Here is a 27,982-nt window from a genome sequence, read left to right as displayed (position 1 = left end):
ACGATTGGTCCCTCCGCGATAAGGTTTTAATTTTGAATTTTCCTTTATGGCAAAGGAGAGGCCTCTGACGTGACTCCATCGTATCCCCGGACTCTTAAGACTAGTAAGTGCAGGGTTATCTTCCTACGTTACCTGGGCTCGCTTCTCCTGCAGCTAGGTCTGTTGCTGCTGGCGTTCGTAACGGTTTGCAGAGGTGGGAACTTTGGCTGGACTCAGAGAGGAGATGAATCGGAAAAGAGGAGGGTTAAGGATGGGTAAGAAGTGCTCCACCTGACTCGGCTCTAATCAGAGTTATATTTAATTAACGCTCTGCAAAAATATGTTTTGGAGCAAAGTATCCGCCTTCCTTTTGCACATTCCTGTGCATGTATTTGCTGCTCAAAATGTGGTTCGCGGACCAACTGCATGTGCATCACTTGGGTTCTTATTTAAATGCAGATTATCTGGCTCCACCCAGACCTACTGAATCAGAATATACATTTTAACAAGACCTCCGATTCCTATGCACTTTGAGAAAGTACATTTTTTTACAAGGAGTAATACGGTGTTCCTCGATATAGTCTTAATATCGCCCTATGTTCTGTGAGAGTATCAGCTTTAAAAGTGTGACCTGTTTTCTATGTGCTTAGTACTGTGCTGGGCTAAGCTTTAGGGAGCCGCAGCCTCTTTAGAAAAACAAGACTGGAGCTAACAAATAGCAATGCTGCACAACATAAATAAGCAAGTACCAAAAATAGCCCTGTGGTTTTTTCCTTTAAAATGTGTTTTAGTAAGATGTTAAAGAAACGCAATTGTCATTTTTAAACCGAAGGGCTCCTGTGTCTGCAGAGCAGAAAGCCAAACTCTGACTGGGAGAGTTTGCCGCAAAGTAAGGGTTCTATTGTAGGGAGCCAAGCATGGAAGTGGGAGACAAGTCTCAGATTCACTCCAACTTGGTCTCTGAGTTCTGGGTTTTTAAAGGGAAAGAACAAAGGAGCTGAGATTAATCATCTTAATTGTCTGCAGTCTAGGGGTCTTGAATCCAGTGGTCTGTGGTCCCTGGGGTCTGTATCAATATAATCTGTATAAGTCATTTTACCCTGGAAGATAATTCAGAACAGCAGATGAACAGTGGTGTTTATCTAGAAGTTGTGCCTCAAGGAACCTGACTTTCATTACTTATTGTTGGGCTAGACCAAAAGAGAAACAAGAAAAAGAACAAAAAACCGGGCATTCATTTTCATTATAAATTAGACATAGGACTTTATTTCAATTTCCATTGCTGCCATGCTTTAAAAGTACCCCCAGACCAAAAGCATCTTTTTGTATCACAGGGTGGAGTTTTAATAGCAGTGCCTGCTCTTGTGGCGGAGAAGGCAATGGCAACCCACTCTGGTACTCTTGCCTGGAAAATTCCAGGGGTCGGTGGAGCCTGGTGGGCTGCCATCTGTGGGGTCGCACAGAGTCAGACACAACTGAAGCGACTTATTAGCAGCCTCAGCAGCTCTTGTGGAAGAGTGTAATTCTCTCTCTACTATTGATTCCATCTTTGTACTGGAAATACTTTTGGACCCATCTTTTAACCATATGAAGGTGGTATGATTTGAAGAACTAAAAAACTCCTTCACCAAGAGATTTTTCAGAATTGTATTAAAGTATATTCTTAATCAAAATAGAGAACGCTTGCTAGATAACACTTAGCAGGAATGATTTCTTCCATTCATTTATTGAATGAAACATTACTTAATTCCTGCTATACTTTAAATCCTGAGGAAAGACATGAATAAAATTTATCCTACCCTTGAAATATCTCACAGTGCAGTGGGGTGACAAACGTGTAAGCGAAAAGTACAATGCTATGTAATAAATGTCATAATAAGGGTGTGTAAAAATGAGTGCTATGGAGGCACAAAAGAGATGATGTAAACATCCAGTAAACATTCCATAAGGACAGGAAATGTTGGTCTTCCTCACAATTGTATCCCCTACCTACCACAGTACCTAGTGGATCATAAACAGTCATATATTATGCACCTAGATACACCAACTGTTATTTTTCTGTATAGGGGTGTGTGTGTAATATATAAAAATTACATAAATTATATATAAATACATGGTTAGATGGGGCTTCCCAGGTGGCACTAGTGGTAAAGAACCCACCTGCCAATGCAGGAGACATAAGAGAAGCAGGTTTGATCCCTGGGTCAGGAAGATCTGGAGGAGGGCATGGCAACCCACTCCAGTGTTATTGCCTGCAGAATCCCATGGACAGAGAAGCCTGGCAGGCTACGGTTCATACGGTCAAAAAGAGTTGGACACAACTGAAGCAGCTTAGCACACATGCTCGTGGTTATATATATATTGGATAGCATACATTATACATTACACATATACCCCTATAAAGAGAAATAGCTAACCAATAACAATTGGTGAATCTATGTGAGTGATATGAATGTTAATTATGCTATTCTTATAAATTTTCTCAAGGTTTGAAATTGTTCAAAGTTAAGAGTAGAGGAGGGCTTCCCAGGTGGCTCAGTGGTAAAGAATCCACCTGCCAATGCAGGAGACACGGGTTCAATCTCTAATTGGGAAGAACCCACATGCCAAGGAGCAACTGAGTCTGTGAACCACAACTATTGAGCCTGTGCTCTAGAGCCCGGGAGCAGCAACTACTGAGCCCATGTGCTGCAGCCACTGAAGCCCATGTGCCTAGAACCTGTGCTCTGCAACAAGAGAAGCCACCACAATGAGAAGCCCTCACACTCAACTCAAAAGTAGCCCCTGCTCTCTGTAACTAGAGAAAAGCCTATGCAGCAACAAAGACGCAGTACAAGTGAAAAAAAAGAGTAGGGGAAAATAGACTATATCAAAAGACAAAAACAAGGGAGAGCCCAGGGAATAGTGACGTCAACTGAAGACAGAAGACAGAAAGGGGAGCGATGGTAAGGAGAAGGGACAGGACGACTTAGAGAAATATTTCTGATTCGTGTATATGAATACTTTTTTAATATAGTCTATTCTATAATGGAATATTCTTATTTCTTCACTTTTTTTTTATTATGTTGTGGTACAGGTTTTTTTTTTTTTAATGGCCTTAAATTCTTTTCAAAGCAAAGTAAGTAAAATGGAAGTGTATTTTTCGATTTAAAAAAATAAGAAAAATGCTTTGAGTCATCATGAAAGGATGAGTTTCTATCTAGTATTAGCAGTTGGAATCCCACCTAATCTATCAAAAAGAATTTGTAAGTCTCATTACCCTTTTGGAAAAGGGACAGTACATGTCTCATCTAGATAAAGATTTCTATATACTCTATTAATTGAACAGTTATCCTCTACAGAGTATCTAAAGCTTTTAATAAAGCAATGATAGTAAAAGAAACCTTAGCTTGCTCAATCCTCTGTCCTATTTGAGGTGAGAATTCATTATCTTTTAATTTTGGAAAAGCTATGATGATTTTTTAATACAGTTAATCTAGAAAATATCTCAGACTGGATCTCTCTATCCTGACAGATAAGACATAGTCTTTTAATTCTCTACTTGTGTCAATTACTATATTTAATTAGAAGGCTATTAGATGGTAATAATGACCCAGGGCCCAAAAATAATTTCTCAAATGATATACATTGGAATATGTAGAATTCTTTAGAAATCTGAATGCATAGGCACTGGAACAACCACCAGGAAATGGCTAGAAAGAGATGACCCACTTTCAGAAGGGTGCTATTTTTCCAGCTAATAGTATATGCCAAAGGTTAACTGTCCAATACTACTTCAAGGCTTATTAGAAAGAAACACACAAACAAGAAATAGTAGTCCTCTGAGTCCTCTGTCTATAATCTTGGTTCCCATTTGCCCAAAGGCAGCATTATCCACTTTTGTGATTGTTTTCTGGTGTTTACCTCCATGTTTCGAAGTAATATGTTTATAATATCGTACTGTTTCTTTTTCCCCTCAAAGTTAAACTCTGTATAAGTTTAGAGAACTGCTAATTTCTACTTTCTTCTGTCTTCCCAATATACCTGTGTCATAATTTTTGGCTGTCATTTGTGTCAAGAGTGTTCTGCCTATGTGTTCCTCTAAGAGTTTTATAGCATCCTACGTCACAATTTTTAATTAAATAAATACTCAATGTTTATACTATAAAATATTGTGTAACAGCTGATCATTACATGTTAACTATGATTTCATTTATTTTCTTATACAACTTATTCCTAGACATTGTTTATATATTTATTTTTTTAAGCACTTCTCAGTAACCTGGCCAAACTTTACAGAAAAATAATAAACTCCACTCAGAATATTCAAATGCACTAGGTAATTTATCTATTTCCTTTTTTCTTTTTTTTCCTGCTGAAGCCCTCTGTTACACTTGCTTATTTCACTAGGTCTCATGAGCTAAGAATGGTTTTTATAATTTGTAGTAGGTGGGAAAAAAATCAAAAGAAGAATAATACTTTGTGACATATGAAAACTCTATGAAATTCAAATTTCAATAGCCATAAATAACATTTATTGGATTACAGCCACAGTCATTGTCCATGGCTGTTTTGATGCCGAGTTGAGTGGTTGTAGCAGAGACCAGATGCCTTGTAAAGCCTAAAATATTTATTATCTAGCCCTTCACAGGAAAGGTTCGCTGACCCCTGCCCTGGGCCCGCTACAAAACTGTCTTCCAAGGACTTATGGTCACCATTATCCTGGAAATTCCCATTATTATCTCACTTCTGTTCTCACACTTGACTGAAATTTTGGCCAGGTATGGGATTGTAAACATTCTCCGTCAGAATTGCAGGGTGGCTGTTGAATTCTGATGTCATTCTATTCTCAGTCCTCTGTATCTAGGCTGTGTTACCTCTGGAAGCTTTTAGAATATCCTCTTTGTTTTTGGTGTTCTAAATGATGGCATGCCTCAATGTGCATCTTTATTCAAATTATGCTGAATAATTTCAGTATAATTTCAACCTGGAAATTCAAGTTCTTCAGTTCTGGGGAATATTTTTGTATTGTTTATTTGATAAAATTCTCTCCATTTTTTTCTGTTCTCATCTAAAACTTTAATCTTCAAACTGCTCTGTTACATTTTTAAAATTTCTACTATTTTTAATTTTAAAAACTTTTTCTTTTCCTTTTTCAAGAATGCAAGATCTCGAATTTTTTTTTTTGGCCTTGATCCTTTTTTAAATTTATTTTTAATTGATTGATGATTGCTTTACAATACTGGTTTGATATCTGTCATATATCAACATGAATTAGCCATAGATGTACATGTGTCCCTTCCCTCTAGGTTGTTACAGAGCCCCAGTTTCAGTTCGCTGAATCATACAGCAAATTTCCTTTGGCTGTGTATTTTACATATGTTAGTATATATGCTTCCATACTACTCTCTCCATTCATCTCACCCTCTCCTTCCTTTCCCCCATCCTTATCCATATCATTTTCTGAAGTTTTTTTATTTTTTTTTTTAAGTTTTCTTCTACTTTCTACATTCTTTCCATTTCCCTCTCTGTTTATTTTGGTCTCTATCCTTCATATTTAAGACTCTTCCTAAAATGATTGATGATCTTGGCTATTGTATGTCAAAGGAAGACACAAAAAAGATAGTTGGTTGGCAGCTCAAAGTAGCAGATGTGGATATTATCAAGCTAAAGCCAGTTTCCCTGGAGAAGAATCTAGTCTCCTCCAGGAGGAATGAGAAGTGTGGGGTTTTGAGGCCAGGAATTAAATTTGGGTGGCTTGTATTTGGGGAGCTGAGCTGAGGAAGGGAATTGAGTGTCTCACTTTTCAGTTCAGGACCATCCCGTCTTCTGAATAGTGACATAGACATGACCCTGCTATGCCTAGTGACCCAAATTCAGCAACTCTAACTTCTCCAGAGAATAGACCTGTCCATAAAATGAAAACCAGGACACTGCCTGGCTGCATGGACTGGAGGGAAGGTGTCAAAAGCCTATCCAGTTGTTAAGATTTTCAATTAATCCAGTTAAACCAACCCAAACCTTCAAAGGGACTTGGTGCTTTCAAGTCTGAAACTTCTCTGAGTTCTGGGATTTGTCTTGTTTCCTGTTGGCTTCTCTACCATCCAGTCAAGCCTCAGCTTTCCTCTGTTCTGCCAAGTCAGTTACCACTGTTCCATTTTCCAGGATTCAGTTCACATGTATCATCTATTATAGTATCTGTTCCTATTTTTTGTCATTTGAGTTTATGCCTTTTTTATTCCTTTACTGTCTTTTTCATGATGTTTCAGAAGGGAGTACACCTTTTCTTATAAATTTTATATAGCCAATTGATTCTCACAAAATGCTATTATTGATTTTTTTTATAGACTTCATTTGTAACCAACCTATGGTTGCAGTCTATGAACAAGCTTCGTCCTGATATGAATCTTGGTTAATATTTTCATTTACTCTGTGAAGTAAGACAAATGTGAAACCCAAAGATTTATATTGGAACTTCATTTCAGTAAGCAATTTCTGATAAATAATCATTTTCAAATACTGGAGTAATCCTCCTCAATTTTTCCGCTGTTCAAAATGTAATGACTACAGACAAGATATACCCTTAAGTTTAATCTGCCCTATTAACATTTTTTATCACTGTGTTTACTCGTTTATTTATTTATTTATTGGCCATGTTGCACAGCGTATGGGATCTTAGTTCCCTGACCTGGCGTCAAACCCATACCCCCTGCATTGGAACACAGTCTTAACCACTGGACTGCCAGGGAAGTCCTTATCACTTTCTCAAAAGTGAACAAAATTAATAAATCAAGCCCTAATTTGTAGGGGTTTGGGTTTGGGGTTTTTGTTTTTTTTTTTTTGACCCTGAAGCTTGAGGGGTCTTAGTTCCCCTACCAGGTATCAAAGCCATGCTCCCTACAGTGGAAATGTGGAATCCTAACCACTGGGCTGCCAGGGGATTCCCAAATTTGTAGTGTTTTATAATAGGGATTCCCTGGTGACTCAGATGGTAAAGCATCTGCCTGTCAATGCAGGAGATGGATGTTTGATCCCTGGGTTGGGAAGATCCCTTGGAGAAGGAAGTGGCAACCCACTCCAGTACTCTTGCCTAGAAAATTCCAAGGATGGAGGAGCCTGGTGGGCTACAGTCCATGGGGTTGCAAAGAGTCGGACATGACTGAGTGACTTCACTTCCCTTTTTATAATAGCCATGGTATAAATTCTCCCATCATGGCCAGTTTTTAAGTTTCCAGTGTGAAGTCCTTGAATGTGGCATTGGGAGGAAATGAGCAGTAATATATCTAAAGCATTTTCACTATATAGAGAAAATAAGTTAAAAACTTAAGAGCATACATATTAGTAAAACCTTTATGGAATGCTGAGTTTTGTATACTTATAAATACCTTTTAAAATCTAAATTACCTAAAATCTAAATTTAATTATAAGTTTATATAATTTAAATGGTAGATTTAACAACTGGCTCACAGACTTCCTAAAAATGTAACAGTAAGTACCAATCCCAGCACATCATTAGAGCACAGTCGTTGAGGTAGAGAGTCAATCCACCAAGTTTAACCAGAATGTCCAGCTCCTTTTAAAGTCTGTTTTCATAACTGAGGGATTGGTGAATATAGGAAAAAGGGAAGCAGGAGGCCAGTTCTCTTTGTCAGTCTGATCCCTAACAAAAGACGACAAGGCAAGAGAGGGAACAGCAACAGAGGAGGAGGGCTGTGAAGGAGCAGCTGAAAGACAGCGAGGGGAGGTTACTATGGAAATCTCAGAGCCAGGGGAATCCCAGTCAGTGAACTCTGTGCCTTGGATAGAGGTTTCTTCATGAAATAGTCTTGGCCATGGATTTGATGAGGTTTAACTTCTTTTCTAGCAACCATAAGTTTTTTGTTGCTTCCTGAGGCTTTCCTAAATATCTTCATTCAGAGTATTTTTGCTTTACGTTTTTTTTTTTAATCAATCTTTTAGACATCCCTTGTGTTTAACAATCCCTGTTTAGCCTTCCTTCATTACTTCAGTGGAAAGGAAAAGTGATATAATAAATGTGAAATCAGCTATCTTGAGGTATGTCTCCCAAGCCTTTAAGAACAATTAAGAAAAATGTTGTTAATCTGAGGCCTGGCACTTAGTTAAATAAGATGCTATCGAGAATCTTTACTCCTGTAACGGTTGTTGATACACGCTCTGTCACCCACTGCCATGAAGGGTGGCCTCTATAAGTCCAACTTTCTTGGGACTAAAGCATTTCTTAGTCTTGAATACCCACAGTGGGGCTGGGGGAGGTTCTTCAGTCCTGGGAATCGGAGAGCTTAGCAAGCCTAGAGCTGCATACCAAGTGCTGGAGGGTTACAGCGTGAACAAATGTGGAATGAATGTGTATTTTAAAGACCAATTGTTCCTATTCAAATGTAGGTTTGAAGAGAAGGAGGCCCAGCCCTTGAGACCATTTTTAGTTCTGCTGCTTGAATAAGGACATCTTTGTTCCTCAGGTAGCAACGACTAAAACCCGCAAAGCCCTTCTTCACGACAAGCCAGCTCTGACTTAATTTTCTTCCAAAAAGGATTTTAATTTAAATCTAAATCTACTAGTTAGTGTTTATTTTTTAATTAATTTTTGTAGTATAGTTGTTTTACAATGTTGTCTTACTGTCTGCTATACAGCAAAGTGAATCAGCTATACATACAGAGACCCCTCTTTTTGGATTTCCTTCCCATTTAGGTAACCACAGAGCCTTGAGTAGAGTTCCTTTAGGGTAACTAAAGTTCTCATTAGTTATCAGTTTTATGCATAGTAGTGTATATATGTCAATCCCAATCTCTCGATTCATCTCCCACCCCTCTTTCGCCCCTTGATATCAATATGCTGTGCTGAGAAGTCGCCTAAGCTGTATCCAACTCTGTATGACCCTATGGACTGCAGCCTGCCAGGCTCCTCTGTCCCTGGGATTCTCCAGGCAAGAATACTGGAGTGGGTTTTCATGCCCTCCTCCAGGGGATCTTCCGACTCAGGGATCGAATCTGCATCTCCTGACTTGCAGGCAGACTTACCACTGAGCCACCAGAGATAACACTCACTGATATCAATATATGAGTGTTTAAAAGTGTTTTAAAATAAATGTTTTGAAACACCCATATCTTAGATTTGGGGTAGTTATTATTATCTTGTATATCACCTATTCTACTACTGCATCAATGTATTAGGACAAACATGGTCTTTGGAGACTTACAGACTTGAACTTAATGCTTTAGTGCATTCCATTGGATAAATCATTTCATCTTTCTAAGCCTCGATTTATTCTGATCTAAATGGTAATGAAAATTCTCTTACTCAGGGAAAATACCTTGCACAACAATGAAGATTCACTGAAAAAGTGTATGTGAAAGTGCCTAAAAGTAAATAAAATAAAAGGTTAGTTTTGTTTTTCTTTCACTACCAACTCCACTAAGTTCCATGGATGCCCAGTAAATGTTACCAGCAAAGAAATTTACTTCCTTTTAAAAACTGACACTACCCAACTATTGCCATCTCATCTTCTCTGTTATTGTTACCAAACCAAATTCAGATCCACTTGCCCAACTCAGAGCGCAGCTCATCAACTGACCCTGCATTGTGGTGAAGGAAACTTCAGTGTTTATTGCAGGATACCAAACAAGGAGAAAGGGCAGCTAACGCTCAAAAGATCTGAACTCCTCACTGGCTTTCAGGCAAGGATTTTTTTTTTTTTTTTTTTGGTCTTACTGCACATGGCATGTGGGAATTCCCTGACCAGGGAAAAAACCGCACACCCTGCAGTGCAAAGTCTTTTAACTACTGAACCTCCAGGGAAACCCAGGCAAAGATTTGTAAAGGCAACATTAAGGCTGAGGGTCATAGGGTGCCTGCTCAGCTGGTGGACTTTCTTCTGTTTGCTTGGTGGTAAGGTAATAAGGTGATGTTTAGGGAATCTTAATCATCAACATTTGTGGTTCTAACCAGTTTGGGGTCTAAGTGCTTGTGGTCAGCATATAGTCACCATCCCTGGGTTGGCGGGGTACAGGGGTGTCCTTAGTTTCTGCAAGACAACACAAAGATATGCATCAGTTGTTATATATATCCCATGAGGAAGAATTAGTTTTGTGACTGTTTTATCTCTGAACTATTGTTTAAGCTCTTATTACTTTTTTTGCTTGACTGCTTTTCCTTTGATTCTGCATTCCCTCACTTCTCTGATTAGTAGCTGTTTGAGTCTGCTCTTTGGAACTTGAGGGACATCTTGGAGACTGAAGCCTTTTTTCTACAAACAAGACAAAGGAGACAAAAAAGGCCTTTTGCATTGGGAAGGCCCTGCAAGGTCCTGCTTGATTCCATTATGAAGAAATTTACTTGACTGAACAAAGAATAGCAAAACAAAACCAAAACAAAATTAGAGTAACATAATGCCAAAGCCAAGGTATTTTCAGAGATAGTTTAGATCTGAGTTTAAATTTTCCCCCAGTTCAGGGTGGTCTCAGGTGGCGGTGGGGTTGCCACAGCCTATGATGACCTGAAGTGGGACCTCAGTTCCCTGACCAAGGACTGAACCTGGGCCACAGCGCTCACCCTGGCACTTGTCTGCTTTGAAGAAAGATTTCAGCAAAGAGGTGAAAAGCAGTGAGGCAAGTAACGTGCTTAGTAGGAGAGAAGATACATGCAGAGAAAGCACAGGCAGGCTCAGAGAGATAGAAAGCTGCACACTTTCGAGGTGGATTAAATTACTTATACAGGGTCAGTTCTTCCTGGTGTCGTCTGGCCAATCATCTTGCTTTGACTTTGAGTCTGTATTTAGTCTGGTGCAGGGCCCTCCCTTCATTGGAAAAGACCCTGATGCTGGGAAAGATTGAGGACAGGAGAAGGGGAGACAGAGGATGAGATGGTTGGATGGCATGACTGACTCAATGGACATGAATTTGAGTAAACTGCAGGAGATAGTGAAGGACAGGAATCCCCTGCGTGCTGCAGTCCATGGGGTCGCAGAGTTGGATACAACTTCGAGACTGAACAGCAACATACAAGGCCCTCCCTTGTATGCGTGTGCATCATTTAGCTAAAACGGATTCCAGTGCAAGAGCCTCTGAGAAGTTACAAATGTGGACTTAGTGCTTTACTGCATTACAGAACATAATATGGTCTGGCTCCCCTTCCCCTGAGGATCTTTTCTGCACATGCATAGCTTAGGAGCCTCCTTGACCTCAAGAATGAGAAATATGTGGTCTCTTTTATCTTTTATCTAAACAGCACTCAACTCTTCCTAGCTCCTGCCATTATCTTTATCTTGAAACATCTGTCAGGACTTCCCTGGTGACCCAGTGGTTGAGAATCTGTCTTCTAATGCAAGGCACACAGGTTCAGTCCCTGGTTAGGGAACTAAGATCTCACATGCTGCAGGGCAACTAAGCCTGCTTGCTGCGAATAGAGACTCCCCCGTGTGCCACAACAAACACCCAGGGCAGCCAAAAAGAAAAGAAAAGTAATATCTGTCGACCGGGGGCAGAGTCCAGCGGCTCAGCCTAGGGTCCCTCTATCTCCTGCTTCAGGCGGACTTCTGGATTGCTGGCGGTGATCTGTTTGCTAACCAAGATGGTGGTTACAAGGATGTGTTCATTTTGTGATAATGCACTGACCTCTACAGTCAAAAATTGTGTTTTTTCTGTGTATTATTCTTCAATAAAAAATGTAAATATTTTCTCTACAGAAACCATGCCCAAATTCAAGCAGCGAAGAAGAAAGCTAAAAGCCAAAGCGAAAAGATTATTCAAAAGAAAAGAAGCCTCTCACTTCCAGTCTAAGCTAGTTACACCTCCTCCTCCGCCACCCTCACCAGAAAGGTAAGGCATAATGTGGAACAGACAAAATATTAAAAATCTGATCAGTTTGGGAGCAAGTCACCAGATGTATCAACAAAAAATACAGAACGCCACTTAATTTGAATTTCAGATAACCAATGAATGATTTTTTTGTATTGTCCGTGCAACATTTGAAATACACTCAAAAAATTATTTTTTAGTACTTATTCATCCTCTATCTGAAATTAAATTTTAGCTGAGCATCCTGATTTTCATGTGGCAACCATAGTTTAAGAGTTCAAACGAGGGACTACCCCAGTGGCCCAGTGGCTAGGACTCCAGGGGCCTAGATTCAATCCCTGTTCTGGGAATTAGATCCCACATGTGGCAACTAAGAGTTCACAGGCCACAACTAAAGAACCCACAAACCGCGATGAAGAGCAAAGATCCTGTGTGTTGCAGCTAAGACCTGGTGCAGCCAAATAAATAAAAATTAATTAATTATTTTTTTTAAAAAGTTCAAACGAAGTAAAAAATCTCAAGGAATTGTGTTTGAAGTTTTGTTGTTGTTCTTTGCTAAGTCCTTCACTATCTTCCAGAGTCTGCTCAAACTGATGTCCACTGAGTAGGTAGGTGATGCCATCCAACCATCTCACCCTCTGTAGTCCCCTTCTCCTCCTGCCCTCAATCTTTCCCAGCATCAGAGTCTTTTCTAATGAGCTGGCTCTTTGCACAGTAACTATTTTCTACTTTCCTACTCAGTTGTATAAATCTGGTAACTAAGTGATAAAAGAGGGGTATACAGCTGGAACTTAAACCTTCGTTTTGGTAAAGTTGGGTTGTTTATTCTCTGGGACTCAGGGCTTAAATGTATTATTAAAAGAGACTCTGATGTCTAAAAACTCTTGGGTGGTGGTTTTCACAATAACATACTTTATACACTTTGTTTTTAAAGGTCTCTTTACAGAAAAAATTTTGAAACAAATAGACTCAAAAAATCAGTAACCATGATACCATCCTTGATTCCTCTCTTTCCTGAATGTTGCAAAAGTCCCCCAACTGGCCTTCCTATTCTGCCCTTGCCCCCTCTGCAGTGTATTTCAACACAGCATTCAAAGTGAGCCTACTAAAATCATGTCATATTGGTCTTCTACAATGAAAGTTCTTTGTATAATCCACAAAGCCTTTATGGTCTGGTTCACATTATCCATTAATCCTCTTCCCTCCTTCTTTCTACCCTTGTCATCCAGCCTCCTTGCTACTCCTCAAACACCTCAGACAGGCACCCACCCCAGGGCCTTTGCACTTACTGTTACCCTTGTCTGGAATGTTCTTTTCCCCAAATATTTGCTTTGCTAGTTTATTCCATTGAGGTTTGCTCTCAAAAGCCACCTTCTCAGTGAGACATTCTATGATTACCCTATTGAAATGTTCGCCTCCAGGCAACATTTCACATTCCTGCTATCTTGCTTAATCTTTTTCTCCTTAGCATTTGTTCACTACCTGAATTCAGTTCAGTTGCTCACTCGTGTCTCACTCTTTGTGAACCCCTCGTGGTTTTTCCTACTTTCTTCACTTTAAGTCTGAATTTGGCAATAAGGAGTTCATGATCTGAACCACAGCCAGCTCCTAGTCTTGTTTTTGCTGACTGTATAGAGCTTCTCCATCTTTGGCTGCAAAGAATATAATCAACCTGATTTTGATATTGGCCATCTGGTGATGTCCATGTGTAGAGTCTTCTCTTGTGTTGTTGGAAGAGGGTGTTTACTATGACCAATGTATTCGCTTGGCAAAACTCTATTAGCCTTTGCCCTGTTTAATTTTGTAGTCCAAGGCCAAATTTGCCTGTTACTCCAGGTATCTCTTCTTCCTACTTTTGCATTCCAGTCCCCTGTAATGAAGAGGACATCTTTTGCATGTGTTTGTTCTAGAAGGTCTTGTAGATCTTCACAGAACCATTCAACTTCAGCTTCTTCAGCATTACTGGTTAGGGTATAGACTTAGATTACTGTGGTAGTGAATGATTTGCCTTGGAAACAAACAGATCACTCTGTCGTTTTTAAGATTGCACCCAAGTACTGCATTTCAGACTCTTTTGTTGACTATGAGGGCTACTCCATTTCTTCTAAGGGATTCTTGCCCACAGAAGTAGATATAATGGTCATCTGAGTTAAATTCACCCATTCCAGTCCATTTTATTTTTCTGATTTCCAAAATGTCGATGTTCACTCTTGCCATCTCCTGTTTGACCACTTCCAATTTACCTTGATACATGGATCATTCATGACAAATATTTATTTAGTGTGTTATTTGATTTATTATTATTTATTTACTCAATAAATATTTGTTATACAAGTCAGACTGGGAATTCTAGAAGTAAATGAAAAATTTGGCTTTTGATAATCTCTGGTTCCTATTCAATATTGTTCTGGGGAAAGGAATGGCAAACCACTTCAGTATTCTTGCCTTGAGAACCCCATAAACAGTATGAAAAGGCAAAAAGACAGGACACTGAAAGATGAACTCCCCAGGTCGGTAGGTGCCCAATATGCTACTGGATATCAGTGGAGAAATAACTCCAGAAAGAATGAAGAGACAGAGCCAAAGCAAAACCAATGCCCAGTTATGGATGTTCACTACCTAACAACCCACATATATTTATTTTCTTTTAAACTTTTTGGTTTGTACTCAGATATAGTGGATTAACAGTGTTCTGATAGCTTCCAGCGAACAGTGAAGGGACACAGCCATACATATACATGTACCCATTCTCGCTCACAATCCCCTCCCATCCAGGCTGCCACATAACGTCAAGTAGCTTGCATATATTTTTCTTTTAGCCCTCTTTGTAAAGCCTATGAAGGCAGGATTTTTGTCTATTTTGTTCATTACTGAATCTCTGACACATATTTATTTAGTGTGTTATTTGATTTATTATTATTTACTCAATAAATATTTGTTCTACAAGTCAAACTGGGAATTCTAGAAGTAAATGAAAAATTTGGCTTTTAGTAATCTCTGCCTCTCAGTCATACTATAAAACTAGCTTGCTATTTAATTCAATTCAGTTCAGTGCAGTCATTCAGTCGTGTCCAGCTCTTTGTGACCCCATGGACTGCTGCACGCCAGGCTTCCCTGTCCATCACCAACTCCCGGAGCTTGCTCAAACTCATGTACATTAAATCGGTGATGCCATTCAACCATCTCAGCCTCTTTCATTCCCTTCTCCTCCTGCCTTCAGTCTTTTCCATCATCAGGGTCTTTTCCAATGAGTTGGTTCTTTGCATCAGGTGGCCAAAGTATTGAAGTTTCAGCTTCAGCATCAGTCCTTCCAATGAATATTCAGGACTGGTTTCCTTTAGGATGGACTGGTTTGATCTCCCTGCAGTCCAAGGGACTCTCAAGAGTGTTTTTCAACACCACAGTTCAAAAGCATCAACTCTTAGGTGCTAAGCTAAGAATTATTTAATTAGAGCCTGTTAATTCCAACTCAGGAGTTTTCCCTTTGTTTGATTTTGTCTTTCCTGCAGAGCGGTTATTCCTTCAACAGATATACCTATTAGCAGAAGCTGGCTAAGACTCTCCTGGAACTTCAGATTTCCCAGTTTTACAAATGCAATAAAGCTTTTGACAAATAGAGTATGGTCTATATACAGCTGGTGCCAGAGCTGCATGACCCAGGTATGGATTCGACATACCTTTTTTCAGCATTATGGTTTTTCTACACACTTAGTATGTGTGTTCACGTGTGCATGCTTAGGTCAGTAGACACTCGAGCTTAGCTCACATAATATGAAGTTACATGTTTATGTCTGTCTTCACTTTTTTTAATAAAATTCTTATATTGAAATGTAGTTGATTTACAATGTTGTTTTAGCTTAGGTATACAGCAAAGTGATTCAGTTACACACATACACATATATATTCTTTTTCACATTATTTTCCATTATAGATTATTAAAAGATATTGAATATACTTTCCTGTGCTATACAGTAGATCCTTGTTGTTGCCTTCACTTCTATAAAACATACATTGTAGCATTTTCTTTATCATATTGTCCTTATCATATTGCTCAATGGAGTCAGACGTCTTTATTTGTGAATTTCAGAGTTTCGAAGTTTTAAAAAACACCGTCTTTCCATCCCGTCTCTGCCACCGAGAACTTCGTACTCTAAAACAACGGTTTTGCGTTTTGGAAAATGAAGTATGCAAGCTCCAAGAAGCCCTGAAGGTTAGTGTTATCAAATGAAAAACAAAGCCAGATATAGGTAAGGGGGCAAGAGTCCTTAAGTCCTGCATTGGAACTCCAGTGTGCATTCATTAGAAGGAAGAGTGGCTACAGGCTCGTGCTAGTTCTGGGCATCTTTGCTGTCAGATTTCTTCCTTAAACTGCGGAGGCTCTGCTCTGCATTGCAGTGGGGCTGACCCCTGCAGGCACCATTGCCTAAGCTCCATGTCACTGGCTCCCGGTATGCACTCATGGGAAACGCTAATGAGAGGCTAGAAGGAGCGAGAAAAGTGGAAGTGTTAGTTGCTCAGTCATATCCAACTCTTTGCAGCCCCTGGACCATAGCCCACCGGGCTTCTCTGCCCATGGGATTTTCCAGGCAAGAATGTTGGAGTGGGATGGGTCATCATGTCTTCCTCCAGGGGATCTTCCCAACCCAGAGATCGAACTCACATCTCTTATATCTCCTGCATTGGCACACAGGTTCTTTACCACTAGTGCCACATATACGTGTGTGTGTGTGTGTGTGTGTGTGTGTGTGTGTTAGTCCCCTCAGTCATGTCCAATTCTTGGTGACCCTATGGGCTGTAGCCCACCAGGCTCCTCTCTCCATTAAATTCTCCCAGGCAAGAATACTGGAGTGGGTAACCATTCCTTCTCCAGGGGACCTTCCCGACCCAAGGAAGACAAAGATGGGGTATTTTTCCCCTTTGTTCTCTGTGTTGGGCTGTTTCTCCAGCAATGGCTATCATTGCTGCCTCGGTCCCACTCCCACTAGGTCAAGTCCACCATGTTTCTTGATTCTCTGGGTTAACCTAGCTCCAGAGATCTGGTTACACTGCCCTTTCCTTTGACTGCCCCCAGTCTCAGGGTGTTTATGGCTTTTGCTGTTGCTAATGACTGCACTACCTCACTGTCCCTGGTGTGCTTCTCAGCTCTTCCATAGGATGGTATAGAAGCTCTTCCCCATGTTACATGTCCCCTCTTCAAAGAAGGGATTTTTTTTTTTTTTTTAATTTTTGACTGCACCCTGAGGCATGTGGGATCTTCGTTCCCTGACCAGGAATAGAACTCATGCCCCCTGCATTGGAAGGCAAGAGTCTTAAACTCTGGGCTGCCAGAGAAGTTCCTGTCCCCTCTTTTAAAGACCCCTATTCTCAGTGTCTAAAACATAAAGAATAAACACTGTGCTCATTGTTTTAGAGAGACACTTCTGGGACTATACCCCTACTCCCAGAATTTGTACCTGAAGGTGATCTAGCCTAAAGAGAAAAGGCAAATCACCCCACAACCCGGACCTTAGTTTCTGCATCGATAAAAATGGGGAAGATACCATCTGTCATGGGCTGAGTGATGGTCCTCCAAAAAGTTGGTCCAAGTCCTGATCCCTGAAAGCCTGTAGATATTATCTTATCCACCAGGGTCTTTGTAGATAGATAATCAAGTGAAGGGTTTTGAGATGAGGAAATCATACTTCGTTATCTGGTTGGACCCTCAAGCCAATGACAAGTGTCCTTATAAAAGACACACAGAGTAGGGCACATAGAGGGAAGAGAAGCAACGGGACCACCGAGGGACAGACTTGGGTCATAGGGCCTCAAACCAAGACATACCAATAGACTCCAGAAGCTGGAAGAGACAAGAAGCAGATTCTCTAGAGCCTTGAGAGGGAATGCATGCCTAGATTTCAGGCTTTCAACCTCCAGGAGTAGGGGAGAATGACTTTTCTTTGTTGTAAACTACCAACTTTGTAATACTTTGTTATAGCAGCCCCTAGGCACTATTCTGCCCTCTTATTTCCAGGGGTCATTGTATTCATTTGTTAGGGCTGCCATGACAAAGTAGCACAGACTGAGTGGCTTATTCAACAAAATTTGTTTTCTCACAATTGTGAAGGCTAAAAGTCTAGGGTCAAGGTGCTGGTAGGGTTGGCTTCTTCTAATGCCTCTCTCCTCTGCTTGTCTTCTGTGTCTTTAGATGGTCTTTTCTCTGTGCCCATGCATCCCTGGTGTCTCTGTTATGTGTTCAAGTTTTGTCTTTATATAAGGACACAAGTCACGCTGGATTAGATCCCACCCTAATGGCCCCCTTATTATTATTTTTTTAATATTTATTATTTATTAAATATTATTTAATATTTATTTAGCTGTGCTAGGTCTTAGTTGCGGCATATGGGATCTAGTTCCCTGACCAGGGATTGAACCTGGGTCCCCTGCATTGGGAGTGCAGAGCCTTAGCCACTGGTCCACCAGGGAAGTCCCCCTAATGGCTCCTTTTAATTTAATCACTTCTTTGAAGGCCCTGTCTTCAAATACAGTCACATACTGAGGTACTAGGGGTTCAGGCGTCAATGTATGACTTGTGGTTGGGGGAAGACAGTGGAGCCCATTAGAGTCATGTTGCAACCTTTGACTTTTTTTTTTATCAGTTCCTTGAATAGACTATATTCTTGGCTGCATTAAGTATTTTTCCCTCTGCCAGGAACTCTCTTCCCTCAATCTTTATATCCTTTCTTCACCTGAGAAGCCTAAATTCATCCTTGAGATCATGGCTAAATATTAGTCTCTAGACTTCTAGCTCCAGTGTTCTTGCCTGGAGAATCCCAGGGATGGGGGAGCCTAGTGGGCTGCCGTCTATGGGGTCTCACAGAGTCGGACAGGACTGACACGACTTAGCAGCAGCAACAGCAGAATTCTAGCTATTCATGCTCACAGCACACTTCGTGGCTCTTATTTTTCTCTTTTCAAATAATCGTTTATTTATTTATGACTGTACTGGATCTTCATTGCTGCGAGGACTTTTTCTCTTCTTGCAGTGAGCAGGGGCTACTCTCTAGGTGTGGTGCATACGGTTCTCACTGCGATAGCTTCTCTCTTTGCAAGCACAAGTTCTAGGGTTCACAGGCTCGGTAGTTGCGTCTCCCAAACTCGAGAGCATGGGCTCAGTAATTGTGGCGCAGAAGCTTAATTGCTCCGGGATATGTGGGATCTTCCCGGATCAAACCTGTGTCTCTTGCATTGGCAGGCAGATTCTTTACCACTGAGCCACCAGCTAAGCCTTGGCTCTTGATAGAGTATTACTTGGCTTGTTTCGAATGTGTTTTGTGTATGTTTGAGGTCTGTGTTCATGTTTTGTGTATGTTTGAGGTCTGTGCTCCTCGGCGGACTATCAGCTAGATGGGGAGACAGACAGTACTCACGTTGTAGCCACAGTGCCTGGCATATAGCACACACAGAACAAATAGATGAATGAGTGAATGAGCTTGTGACAAATGAGAAAATATTGTAGCGCACGTGGTGTACAGAGAAGACATTCAACACGTGGCAGCTATCATTTTGATGACTGCTCAAATACATAAAGAAGAACCAAATAAATCTCTTCTTCAGTTGCCAAATGCAATTTTTTTCTTCCAGGCCATCTCAGAAAATTCCTCCTGTCCCAGCTGTGGTCAAGCGTGTCACACGGGTGGTGAGCGTCCAGACGTGCCCGCCTGTGCTCTAGCCAGCCCTGCAGACTCCGCAGCTCTCCGTCCTCCCTCCCCAGCGCAGCCCGCCAGTCGCCCTCCGCCCCCTCCCCCTCCGCCTCCTCCTCCTCCTCCTCCTCCTCTGCCTCCTCCCCCACCACCGACAGCGCCGTTGCTGCTCAGAAAACCTGCTCTCACGAAAGCACTTCAGGTAAAAAAAACAGTCTAGTAAAGGTGTGTTTTGGGCAGTGGGTAAAGAAGGAGTCAAGCCAGGTGTCTTTTTTAAGGCTGGGCAAAGGGTTTTGACAGGAAGGACTACCTTTTGTTCTAATTCCATCTCCTGCTTATGGCAATTATTGTTTTTAAAGACATGGTCCCCTGGGAGATCACAGAAGTTGAAATTAGAAATGAAAGTGCTTTTTTTTTTTTTTTTTTTTTGGAGGATAAATGAATGAAACACAGCAGGTTGGGAGATTCCTATTGGCTTCTTGGTATACCTTTTTTACCAAGAGGAAAATCTCTCTGGGAAACCAAATTAAAAACAGACTCTTTAGTGAGTGAAGTCAGAACAACAGTAGGTGCAAAAAAGTGCTGTTTGATTCCACTTGTAGGAGGTACCTGCTGCTGCTGCTGCTAAGTCGCTTCAGTCCTAGAACAGTCAAATTCATAGGGTCAGAAAGCAGGAAGGGTGAGGTGGGGAAAGGGAATGGGGACTTACCTTTTTCTTTTTGGGGGGAGAAATGGGGATTTAGTGCTTAATGGAGACAGAGTTTCAGTTTAGGAAGGTGAAGAATTCAGGAGATAGATGATGGTCAGTGTTGCACAATATGAATATACTTAGTGCCACTGAACTGTACATTTAATTATGGCTAAGATAGTATGTTTTATATTATTTAGGATGTGACTTTTATCACAATAAAAAAGCATTTTAAGAAAAAGAACTGGTAGATCCTAAAGTGTAACACCATTGGATTGGAGAACCAGTCTCCTTTAGGGCTACTTACCTGCCCACTAACACAGCACTATCTAAAAAGCTGATTACTTTTCACTGCAGATACATTTGGTTTAAAATGACTGAATTAAATGCAGAGTCTGCTGTTATAGTTGCCCTAATATATGCCTCATCAAGTATATGTTCTTGCTTTCTGGCAAGTGTGTCATTTTCTTAGGTAGTTCAGGCAAAACTTCACGTTGATTAGAGGAACTCTTTCTACGTCTATCTTATTACAGTGATTCCTAAGGAAGATGTGTAGTTGTAGAAAACTAGCCCAGCTCTTACTTAGTTTCAAAGCCTTACATTTTCATTAATATTTCTCAGTAGCCTTAGCATCCATAGATACTGAAAACAGAATTAGTTCTTGGTTGCATGGAAAGAATTTGATTGGCTCCTCGGGGAAATAAGAGTTAATTTTTAACTCTAAGGCTTTAAAAACTAGATTTGGATTTGCATTTGACTAGATGTCCTGGTTTCAGTTTGAATTCTAATTTTTCCTTGTATCTTAAGGCTGGACCATTAAAAAAAAACGGACCAATGCAGATAACAGTTAAAGATCTACTGACTGTGAAATTAAAGAAGACACAGAGTTTGGATGAAAGGAGGAAGGTAAGAAATCATTGACCACACATGTGGTCTTTCATTTTTTAACCTGGTTGTCTCTCTCTTTTTTTTTTTTTTTTTAAATTTTATTTTATTTTTTAACTTTACAATATTGTATTGGTTTTGCCATATATCCAAATGAATCCGCCACAGGTATACATGTGTTCCCCATCCTGAACCCTCCTCCCTGTCTTTTAATAGAAAATAAGCATTAAAAAAAAAGAAAAGAAGCATAGGTCTTAGATATAAAAGCTGTTCTGAGGAAAGCATTTGATATTTTATTTGAGTAATTTTTGATCTCCTCAACAAAATATATAAATCCCCCAATTATTTAATTCAGCAGTTTTATGGCAACCATTAGCTTGAAAAGGTAGAGATATACTTTGAAGCTTTGGAATAAAAATTGAATAGATATATTTTACACATACTCAGCATTCAAATTTGTTTTGGTATATTTACATTTTGAATGATACTTTTAAATCTGTTTTTAATAATGTCTGATTTTGTGATTAAAGCTTGTACCATCACCAAAGGCACAGAAGGCACTGGTTACTATCTCTGACCTGCAGCGCGTTGCCCTGAAACCAAAGTCCAAAGTGTTATCAACTCGAGTTACAAATGTCTTAATGTAAGGATCTGCACAGAATTACACTCTACTTCCACTTTAAAATAGTAATATTTTGCTTATTTCTAACTCTAAAAATTATATATGATCATATAGGAAAATTGAAATATACAGTGATGTTTAAAGAAAACAAAAATCATCAAATAATCATATCATTGGAGATAGCCACTCTTAACATACTGTTGTTTATCATTCTAGTCTTTTTCTAGGCATGTACACTATTATTTCCAGTTCATGGTGCTGTTTATTGCAAAATATAAAATATCATCAAGAATTTTCAAATCTGCACAGTTTCAGAAATAATATGAAAACTAGAATGTCTTGGAATCAATGAAATATGTGTATGTAATATACATATTACAGGTATATGTGTATGAAATATGTATATGTAATATACATATTACAGGTATGTGCGTATGAAATATGTATATTAAATACATATTGCATGAAATATGTATATACATACATACACATGTCTGTACCCATGTGTAATTTATACTGAATTGGCCAAAAAATTTGTTTGGTTTTTCTGTGCATTGTTACAGAAAAATGTGGATGAATTCTTTGGCCAGCCCAATATATACAAATACAGCTTTTCTCATTACTGTGTCATAAACTTTCCCCTATCTCATTAAAAATTAGCTTAAAGAATCATGTTGACTTCTTCAATAGATGCAGTTTTTTAATATGTGAACTTCATAGATAAAATCCTTTTTTGAGACATTTAGGTTGTTTGTGATTTTTTTATTTCTGGAACTCTTCAATAATCATCCTTGTCCATCATCTGTGTGCATAACTGAGTTTTGCCCTAAGATGGATTCGTACAAGTGTAATTACAATGTCAAAAAAAGTAACTTATTTTTAAAAAATAATAAAATGAAAGTATTAGTTATTCAAGTATTAGATTCTTCTTATTATTAGAATCATTATATCACTTTATACTCCTATCAGCATCTACTGCTATTTTTTAATGTAACAAACTACTTTCTAAGATGTTGCCACTTTGAAATGATTGCTTTACTTTGAGAAAAATTATACAATCTGGTGAGCTCTAACTTTTGTATTTTTATTTTATCAGTACTCCTGGTAAAAGTCAGTTAGATCTACGGAAACTACTTAGAAAAGTCGATGTGGAGAGGTAATCCATTCTCCTATCTTTATGCTCTCTAAATTCATTTGAGAAGTTGGCATAAAACACAGCTCCCAATCTTTTCATTACCTTGCAGGAGCCCAGGTGGAACCCCACTTACTAATAAAGAAAATGTGGAAACAGGAACTGGGCTGACCCCGGTGATGACCCAGGCCTTGAAGAGAAAATTCCACGTAAGCCTTTATGAAAAGCATTTGGTTCCTTTTCTTCAAACTCTTTAATTTAGAATCATAATCTAAAGCATCTTTCTTAATAATAGTAGTAATTTTAAAACAGTTCCTTATACCAGTCCATCCTAAAGGAAATCAGTGCTGAATATTCATTGGAAGGACTGACGTTGAAGCTGAAACTCCAATACTTTGGCCACCTGATGCGAAGAACTGACTCATTGGAAAAGACCCTGACGCTGGGAAAGATTGAAGGCGGGATAAGGGGACAACAGGATGAGATAGTTGTATGGCATCACTGACTCAATGGACATGAGTTTGAGTAAACTCCAGGAGTTGGTGATGGACAGGGAGGCCTGGCGTTGCTGTAGTCCATGGGGTTGCAAAGAGTCAGACACGACTGAGGGACTGAACTGAACTGAACTGATGCTTTATAAAGAACTTCATGTTTGTGGTTCATGAAATGCTATGAAAAAGATAAGATTATCATCTCTACTTTAGCAATGAATGTCTGGTTTTATTAATTTCATTCATAACTATTTATTAAGCAGTCCCTATATGCCAGACACTGTGCTGGTATACCAGGGAGATAGTGATAAGCAAAAACAGGCACAGATCTACTGTCTTGGAGCTTTCAGTCTAGTGGGGAAAGTAGACAGTAATCAATAATCACAATTTGTGTAATTTTGCACTGAAGTAAATTCTGCGAAGGAAAGTAACAAGGTTCAGTGAGAATCCTTGGAGCTTGCCAATCAACTTGTCCTGCTGGACACTGTGTGGCCTTCTTTGCAGGTGAGGCCTGATGCCCCTTTCCTTCAGTAGGAGTCCACTCCCAGGTCACATTATGGTGATACCATAAATTGTGAAGGGCAGAGGCCTTATTTAACAACTAAGCCCTTTCCTTTTTTCTCTTATTTTGGCTGTGCCGCTTGTGGGACAGTTCCCCAACCAGGGATTGAACTCAGGCCATAGAAGCGGAAGCACCAAACCCTAACCACAAGAAACTCTGCCCTTCCCTTCTTTGTTCAGCTCTAGGTCTTTTTTGTCCCTGCCCCACCCTATAACTACTATAGTGGATTGGTTAATGCGGAAGCATGTAAAAATGTAATGAGCAACAAACCCATGTACTGAGCAACAGCATCAAAAATCACAGATGAGGCTCTTTCCTGGTGGTGCAGTGGATAGGAATCCGCCTGCCAACGCAGGGAACAACTCGGGTTCAATCCCTGGTCCCGGAAGATTCCGCATGCGGAGGAATCACTGAAGGGTGCGCCACAACTACTGAGCCCAAGGTCTAGAGCTAGTGCTCCACGAGAAGAGAAGCCACCACAGTGAGAAGCCCGCACACGCAATGAAGAGTAGCCCCTGCTGGCCACACCTCGAGAAAACCTGCGCAAAGCAACGAAGACTCAGCTCAGCCAAAAATAAACAGTTTAAAAATATCACAGATGAGACCTTTGCCATATGTTGTGCTCTCCAAAATCCACTTAGTAGAGGATGGTGGTGGTTATTCAGTTGCTAAGCTGTCTCCGACTCTTTGCAACCCCTTGAACTGCAGCACACCAGTCTTCTCTGCCCTTCACTGTCTCCCGGAGTTTGCTCAAACTCAGGTCCATTGAGTCAGTGATGCCATCCTCTGTTGCCCCCTTCTCCTGCCCTCAGTCTTTCCTAGGATCAGGGTCTTTTTCAGTGAGTTGGCTCTTTGCATCAGGTGGCCAAAGATACAGGGTATTTAGTAAAAACTTGTTTTAGACATGGAATAACTTTCCCCACTCCTATTAGTTAGGTTTTGCGTTTGACTGTGGGTAAGAGAAATCTGACTATAGTGGCTTAAGCAAATGGAGGCTTATTTTTCTTTTCTGCATATTGCCTTGGGAAATAGGCAGTGGATACAGGGTATAGCAGCTTCCCCATGTCGTCACCTCTCTTCCAACCTTAATACATGGCTTTTATCCCTACAGTGCAGAACATCTACACTGCCTAAAGCCTCTTGTCTACATTGTAAGCAAGATAAGAAGGGCAAAGATCAAAAAGATATCCTAGCTACACTGCCCTTCATCTCTTTAAACAGGTGATATGCAGGAACTTTGATTATATCAGGGAACTTGGAAAAAGTGATTTTTAGAATCTGGCCGCATTGCTGCCTTGCATAAAATCTGGGTTCTGATAGCGAGGAAGGAGAGCTATGCTGGCCACAAGAACATAATTCATATTATAATTGGGACTTCTTATTTTTTTCTTAGCTGGCTCACCCTAGAAGCCCACCTCAAACTCTGCCAGTTTCTACAAGCAGCTTTGATGAACAAAACTGATGCCACCTCTGCCTAACTCCCAGCAATGATCCATAAAATGTACAGATAAAATGACCCCCATCCTTTTGAAGTATAATATGTGTAAATAATTATATTAATATATAATTCATTTGAAGAATTAAAATATGTATGGAGCCCGTGCATACTGTAATGAAAAGTGGGAAATAGAATACTTCCTAGTTTACACGATTACTCACAGGACAGATGGGAAAATGCAATCCCCAAAGTGATGTTTGTCCTGGAATTACTCAATTTAAGTTAGGAAGGTTATTCCATTTTAACTAGATAACTCTGATTTGTGCTCTATAGGTACAGTTATGACAGTAAAATAACCTGGTACCCATTCATCTTGGGTATTCTCAGGAAATTAAAAAGCAAAATATTTCATCCTGTAAAGCTCATCCATTCATTAAGTGCTACTTAATCCAGAAAGACCCTCTAGATTTTATTTCTGTTCCCTATAAGCAATTAAGTAAGATCATCTCCCATCCAAACCTAACTATTCCAAAAGGATTTGAAGTGAAAGGTCCAATGTGACCTTAAAAATTAGAATTTCATTTCTAGTATCATAGGTAGGTAACAATATCAGGCTTACTGAAGTCTGGGATATTCTTTACTTTGATATCTGCTATCCACATTTGTACAGCTAAATGTAGACTTCATGAAGACCTCTACATGAACCTTGGGTTTTCTACAGTGCCCCACTAGGGACTCTCTGAGGTCCATAGCAGATTCACCGTGAGACCTGATTCTCTGTCCTCAAGCACCTGTCGATTCAATAACAGTAATTCTGCACAATCACAGGATTTTACTTTTTCCTGCCAATTCAGGGTTGCCAGACTTAGCAAATATGAATACATGCCTGCTAAGTCACTTCAGTCGTGTCCAACTTTTTGCGAACCAATGGACATAGCCCACCAGACTCCTATGTCCATAGGATGCTCCAGGCAAAAATACTAGAGTAAGTTGCCATGCCCTCCTCCAGGGAGATCTTCCCAACTCAGGGATCCAACCTGCATCTCCTGTCTTCTGCATTGGCAGGCTGTTCTTTACCACTCAAGCCACCTTGGAAGCCCATAAATACATGACACCCCTATCAAATTTGAATTTCAGATAAACAACAAATAACTGGAATGGGTTGCCATTTCCTTCTCCAGGGGATCTTCCTGACCCAGGTATCGAACCCAGGTCTTCCACATTCCAGGCAGACGCTTTAACCTCTGAGCCACCAGGGAAGACTTAAATATATATAGGGCCCATTAAACAATGAGTAATTTTTTAAGTATAACTATGTCCTAAATATTGCCATGGGCTTCCCTTGTAGCTCAGTCAGTAAAGAATCTGTCTGTAATGCAGGAGACCCAGGTTCGATCCCTAGGTCGGGAAGATCCCCAGGTCGGGAAGATCCCCTGGAGAAGAAAATGGCAACCCACTCCAGTATTCTTGCCTGGAGAATCCCATGGACAGAGGAGGCTGGCGGGCTACAGTCCATGGTGTTGCAAGAGTCAAACACGACTTAGCAACTAAACCACCACCACCAAATGTTGCCTAGGAAATATATTTATACTTAAAAAAATACATCATTGTTTTTCTGAATTTCAAATTTACCTGAACATCTTATGTTTTCTTTGGCAGCCCTACCAGTCAGTCTCCTACAAGGTTGCCAATATCTGGGAGCCCCTAGTTTTGTCAGACATGTCTGCTTAGCAGTAGGTACTCCTGTAGCTTCAGCCAGGATCCCTATCACTAATGTGATATCACTATGGCTAAATATCACGAAAGAAGAGGAGCTCTCATTAGGGTGAGTGATAGTGGCTCCTCACGGAGGGGAATCAAGGAGTGTCAGTTTTACACTGAACTTTCCAACCTGGCAGGAAGCAGTTTCATAGATGATGTCCCTGAAATATTCCCTGATTAGGCTAAAAAGATACTTTAGTAATTTCCCAAAAATGCGTATATTCCCTCAGATAAATGTAACTTTGAGATGCCAAATAGAGGGTTGTAAAAAGTCACCAGGCTAGAAAGCAGATATGGAAACTGTTTTGTTTTGATGAGACCCACATTTATACATTTATACCTACATTTAGATTTATGGATGAAAATTAAGCAGATACTGAAGTTAAGAAATACATCTGTTTCTAATAAAAACTTTTTAAACCTGTTACTATTGTTTATATTAAGTCAAAAAAAGGGAATGATCACTGAGAAGAAAGCAGGTGAGTATTTGTAACTATATTTTATGGGACATCTAATAATGTTTATAATATTAATAAACCAATGTGTACTGTATCAATTTAAATGATTTTATCATTCTTGTGAGATAAAGGTTCATTTTTTTGAAAAGCTATAGAAATCCTATGGTTAAATATTTGTAAAGCTGCTATTACTATCGTATCAGCATTAAAATGTGTTCTATCTTGTATCTTTTACTCATTTTTATGACAGGTTTCATACTGTACCCATTTGAGAATCCAATAACTGCTATGGCTTCATTAAATTGTTGTTGATCATGTGTTTCCACTGTTTATTTTGAGACTGAATGTCAACCAGAGAATATAAACAATCACGGTGCATCCAGTTATGTTTTTGAATAAAGAACAATACAAAACTTTGGTCTTTCTCTTTAACATTTTTTACTAGAAATATAACACATACAGGAAAGTACATAAAACATAAATAGACACAATAT

At 39.8% G+C, this 27,982-nt stretch overlaps 1 protein-coding gene and 1 non-coding gene across 2 annotated transcripts; one reads left to right on the top strand and one right to left on the bottom strand.

The window, feature by feature from the left end:
• The first annotated feature begins 151 nt into the window (after positions 1-151).
• PRR11 (proline rich 11) lies at positions 152-27,901 on the top strand. Its single transcript, XM_055577480.1, has 10 exons — positions 152-254; positions 11,661-11,793; positions 15,282-15,432; positions 15,860-15,982; positions 19,393-19,653; positions 20,947-21,045; positions 21,555-21,667; positions 22,743-22,802; positions 22,891-22,987; positions 25,225-27,901. The coding sequence occupies exons 1-10, from the start codon at positions 224-226 to the stop codon at positions 25,291-25,293; spliced, it is 1,137 nt and encodes a 378-aa protein (XP_055433455.1). The 5' UTR covers positions 152-223; the 3' UTR covers positions 25,294-27,901.
• TRNAG-CCC (transfer RNA glycine (anticodon CCC)) lies at positions 18,162-18,234 on the bottom strand. Its single transcript has one exon. It is a non-coding gene; the product is annotated as a tRNA-Gly (tRNA).
• Positions 27,902-27,982: the final 81 nt, after the last annotated feature.

This window comes from Bubalus kerabau, chromosome 4 (genome assembly GCF_029407905.1).
Source record: "Bubalus kerabau isolate K-KA32 ecotype Philippines breed swamp buffalo chromosome 4, PCC_UOA_SB_1v2, whole genome shotgun sequence".
Classification (NCBI taxonomy): domain Eukaryota; kingdom Metazoa; phylum Chordata; class Mammalia; order Artiodactyla; family Bovidae; genus Bubalus; species Bubalus kerabau.
This window is presented reverse-complemented; position numbering and strand designations above follow the sequence as displayed.